At 42.0% G+C, this 5,096-nt stretch overlaps 1 protein-coding gene across 1 annotated transcript; it reads right to left on the bottom strand.

The window, feature by feature from the left end:
• Positions 1 to 2,537: 2,537 nt before the first annotated feature.
• LOC307019582 (uncharacterized protein) lies at positions 2,538 to 4,665 on the bottom strand. Its single transcript, XM_079650590.1, has 2 exons — positions 4,369 to 4,665; positions 2,538 to 4,233 (listed from the first exon to the last, which is right to left on the bottom strand). Exons 1-2 carry the CDS (start codon positions 4,624 to 4,626, stop codon positions 3,424 to 3,426), a joined length of 1,068 nt encoding a protein of 355 aa, XP_079506716.1. The 5' UTR covers positions 4,627 to 4,665; the 3' UTR covers positions 2,538 to 3,423.
• Positions 4,666 to 5,096: the final 431 nt, after the last annotated feature.

Genomic DNA, 5,096 nt, shown 5'->3' on the forward strand with positions numbered 1-5,096 from the left:
CTCTTTTGGCAGTAACAATTAGATAAATAATAAACTGTCAGACTGACACTGAAGACAAAGAAACTATTTTCAGCAATCAATCTGTTTAGTTGACTCTGGGTGACATGTGGCGATTTAAAAAAATCGTTTTTGGCTGTTTAGATGGTGTTGCTCCATCTGGGTCACTGCTGGTGGTTGAGACGGTGGGGTCTTTGGCGACTAGTTTTATAGCCCCATGTACATTACTTAGGTGCTTCAGGAGATTGGCATTGCTGTTATTCGATGTGGACAATGCTTTCTGTCCTGCACATAGTTTACATTTGACCGTAATATGTTGTGCATCCTTTATCCCCACAAATTGAAACTAGTGGTTATATCTCCAAGTTGTAAATGCGCTGCTGCTCTCGCTGATACTTGCATCTGCCATAGTGTGTGTGCTGGTGGTGGGCGTTGCCGTGTATGTGTGTGTGTTAGGAAGTGTTTGTATGTCTGTGTATTTTCCCCATAAGGCAAGACACGCCCAACTCTGTCTCTGATTGGCTTACCCTGAAATGTTACTCCGCGTTAACCAATCATCACTCCTCTCTGGTCACTTTCCCTTTTCCATGGTACTGTGAGAGGACATCGCTGTATTCAACTGTAAATTACATCCGCAGGGAGATTCGGTTCAGTTGGATCACATAATGTAACGCAGTGTAACCCATTTAAATCACAGTAACTATAACGGCGTTACTGAATGGGAATAGGTAACTAGTAACGTTATTAGTTACCGCAAAAGGTAGTTGCGTTACAGTAATGCGTTAGTTTGTAACGCGTTAGTCCCAACACTGCTACACATACCTGAGAGGCACCTGAGAGCTGCCGTTTCATTCAGACTGTTTAAAAAAGAAAATGGTCTGATTTTAACAACTCAATGTGTGATTGTTATAGCAGTAATATTAGACACTAATAATACATTAAACTATTAACACTGTACATATTATTGTTTGCCCGTGGGATTAGGATTATCGGTAGTGAGAGCCGTGCTGCATTTTCCTCCGGTCGGATGTGATATAAAAACAAAGTTATTATTTTTGTTGTTGTAAACTCACGTGGATTAAACTACATGTATTAGTGCATTCATTTCAATTCGCGAACATATACAATAAATGATCGTGAGAATGATGATTGAAAATCGTTTGTTTGAGCTGGGCTGCATTTCCTGATGAAAAAACATAGCGATGGTTTTGTACTTACGCCAACGTGAATTAAACAACATTATTTTGTTAAATAAAAACATGGTGATGTTTTGTAAATGATTACGTGTCTCTTATTTAGCACAGAATATGTTCCTATCCGTGACATATGGATCTTAACAAATATCTGCTATATCAGATACCTGTAGATCTATCAGCTGTTTATTGAGTAGTTCCAGTGTGGCAGCTTTTCACGGCTCCCCCTGGTGGATCCATGATCCATTGCAGCTGGTTTCATTAAAATTACATTTATTTATCAAGGGGGCGTATCAAGTCCTGCGGGGGGGGTTTCCTTCTCAGCAGGGGCCCACCCCGTGCAGATCACGGACCCGCATGGGTAGGTGTCTGAAATGAAGTGCTACATCTGTAGTTGTGGAATAGATATAGATGGCAAAGAAAATGGGTTTCGCTCTCTTTGACTTTTTTAATGAGAATGCGGTTGACATTGGCAAGGTTTCGTGGATCCAAGAGCCTTCGTCTTCGACAATGGAATCCGTGTCGGTGAATGAAACGGTTGTTAAAGTTGCGTGGCCCAAAGGCGGAGTGGAGGGGAGTGATACCCAATTGTTGCTGGCTAAGGTGGTCAAGTTTGCAGGTAAGCAGAATCCACACAATAAATATATATCTATCTATAGATATTTTACTAGAGCTAGGTCTAAATAATGTATCCTCACTCATAGCTTCGTTTTTATGAAATAATATTGGAAATATTATATGAGCTTTATAATATCGGAAATTACTCACACTTTTGAGATCAATCTGAGTCTGCTCTTAATCTTTTGAGATCAATCTCTGCTCTGAATCATGGAACCAAAAGTCCCACATGTCTTGCGTGTCTGGAAAAAGTTATTTGGCATTTTTAGGGGGGGGCACTTGTTTTGCCAAATAACTTTTGCTAATTCCAAAAAATCTAATTAGTGTGAGGTCCGACTTCTGCATTATACAAATAAGCAGTCAACAAGTAATATTGAAGTATTGTGCAATAATTTACCTACATGTAACTGTCTTAATTGATTTAAGACTAAACAAATGAGGCGCCACAATAGAATGGAATGGACTATAGATCTAGTAGACTATAATCCTATAAAGCTTGCTATAGATGAGGCTGCATGTGTAGTATACGGGGAATGGAGTAAGTGCAGTACATCTTGTGGTAATTTATAATTAGAAGAAACAAATATTGGTCAAAAAGTGTGTGTGCTAGCCGGTGAGAAACATTGATATTTTTAAGCACCCTGAGGGTCCCAGTTAGATTGCAATGTCTATATTCTCAGACTACCGGCATCGATGTATGTACATATATAAGCACTCCTGTATATGTGACCTGCTCTATCATTTTCAGTCACATTGACCCTGAAACACATTTTGAGTTTGATACACTGTTGGAAAGATGAGATTCTTAGCTTTCTAATGATATCAATATTGTTTTTGTCCTCCAAATATTAAGCAAAATACGTCACTTTACATAATGAATGTCATCGAACCATGATTTTGAGAAAAAGGCCTTCAAAGTTTGCAGTACTTTCTTAGGTATTTATTCAAATGAACCATACCATAAAACGAATTCATCTAGAGCTGTTTGCACAAAAACACACACACACACACACACACACACACACACACACACACACACACACACACACACACACACACACACACACACAATATACTGTTCTCTTGTTGTCACTTTCATACATCAATACATGGAACAAAGGCACTCACATACACATGCACGCCGTACCAACGTGCACTCCCGTACACTCCCGAACTCACGTGCACGTTCATCAATTTATGTATGTATTTTGGTCATGTTTGAGCACATGCTTATGCGCACACATCTATTCCCATGTACATGGCCATGTGCACACCCAGACCACATGCACACCCGTACTCACGTGCACGCCCGTACTCACGTGCACACCCATACCCACGTGCAGAATCATCAATATACAATTTTTATGAAAAACACTATGAATAAATACTTAAATGAACTGATTGCATGTTAACCTCTAACAACATTAGAATCATTTGGCACAAAAGCTAATTTAGAGAAAGAAGCAAGCAACAGAACAGATAAATATACTACACAATATAAAAATAGCAAACAATCAACAGAGTAGCTAACAGTACTTAAAACCAATTTGAAATATATATTTACAGCATTTATAGAAGAATTACATAGTGTTGATGTATTATACACTCTCACTCATTAAGGATGAGGTGTTAAGGGTTTGGGGCAGGTGATGTCTTTGGTTTCCTCAGTGCAGAACTCTCTGATCTTCTCAAAAAGATACCACTGCCGTTTTTCATCAAGCCCAGGGGGAGTCAGTTCAGTGGGACGTGCCTCCTGGTCAGTAAAGCACCCTGTGCGTAGCAGCTTGAAGGATTCTTCTTCTTTACGTTCAAACTCCTTGGCGTAGACCACTCCAGGCTCGGCACTGGTGAAGCGTAGGTGATGGTACCTCTTGATACCTGGAAGCGGTCTGAAGCTGGGGGCAAGGAAGTTGTGCCAGTCGTCTGTTTTGACGAAGGTCTCCCCTGACTCATTGCCAACCAGCTGGGGGATGTTGACTCCAGTGACGGTACTGGACCTGACAGCCTGGCTGATGTCCTTCAGGCAGGACACTGGTGTGCGGCGGAACTGCTGCTTAAACAGGCCAAAGCACCAGTCAGGTGCAAATTTGGTGTGGCCAGCAATAAGAAAGTTGAGGGAGATATCTTCATGGAGTCCCACCATGCACCGCCAAGCAAGGTACCAGAGGAGGTATCTGTTTTTGTTCTGACCAGAGCAGTTGTCACAGTGCAGGTGAACATGTTTCTCCCCAAGCCCATACTGAGAGAAGAAGTGGTGGAGGTAGGCAATGACAGCATTGGAACCCTTGCTGCTGCAATGAGCCTCATCTATGAGGTAGTTTACCTGCTGAGGAACACCTTCACAGCAGACACCAAACAGTCCACACTTCCTGGGAACCATAAAGTAAATGGGCCCGGGCTGGAGAGGGTCACTGGGGTAGTGAACCTGTAACACCAGACCAACAGATGAATTAACTAATGAGTGATCTATACTCTAATTCTAAAAATGTGTGAATATTCATATTGTTACATTCCAAACATTCTGGATTATCACAGCATTCATCACATTCACACACCTCACCTGCTGTGCATAGTCAAAGCTGTAGTGGATGGTGATGTCTCTGCTACAGGGTTGGTTGGGTCCTAATTTGACACCCAGCTCTCTAGCTGTTTCTTTACAGCTGGCGACCATCTCCTGGTAAGCCTGACGCTCCACCCCCACGGTGCGGAGGTGTTCTTCCTGCTTCCTGAGCTTCGCTGACTTGACACAGTCGGGAAAGTTGGAGCTGCGGTAGATGGCAATGTTGTTTTTCTGACAGAACCAACATAGGTCTGTCATCGGCCTCCCAATAATGACACTGGGAGTCAGCTCCTTCCACAGCTTCCTAAATATGCTGTTGCCAGCAGCACGGTGACCTGGAAAGGTGATTAAAGACAAAGATAGCATTGTTAGATTACTCATCATTAGTTTTCCATTGAGGTTTCCTCGTGTAAAAAAAACCCAAAAAAACAAGATTAAAATATAAGAAAATACCCACCCTTCTCCTGCATCTGAACCTTGTATTTCCGCCACACAGAGGACTTGGTCTCAGTTGTTGGTAGAACACTGATGTCCGTCCTCTTAAACCCTGGAATCCGTCCAGGAAGTGGCATGGCAAAGACATCTGCAAAGTTGTTAATGAACCGTACAATTCGCTGGATGTCTTCAAAGGACAACACCCTTTTGGTCACCACACGACCACCACGTCTCATCATTGGGGCCAAGCCATGTTCCTTGAAAAACTTGATGATACCTGTCAGCTTGTCTTG

This window comes from Notothenia rossii (assembly GCF_949606895.1).
Source record: "Notothenia rossii genome assembly, chromosome: 9".
Lineage (NCBI taxonomy): Eukaryota > Metazoa > Chordata > Actinopteri > Perciformes > Nototheniidae > Notothenia > Notothenia rossii.

Coding starts and splice junctions, on each gene's coding strand:
- LOC307019582 (XM_079650590.1), bottom strand. CDS start 4,626: ATGACAGACCTATGTTGGTTCTGTCAGAAAAACAACATTGCCATCTAC. Junction 4,234..4,368: donor GCTTTGACTATGCACAGCAG/GTGAGGTGTGTG, acceptor CTGGTGTTACAG/GTTCACTACCCCAGTGACCC.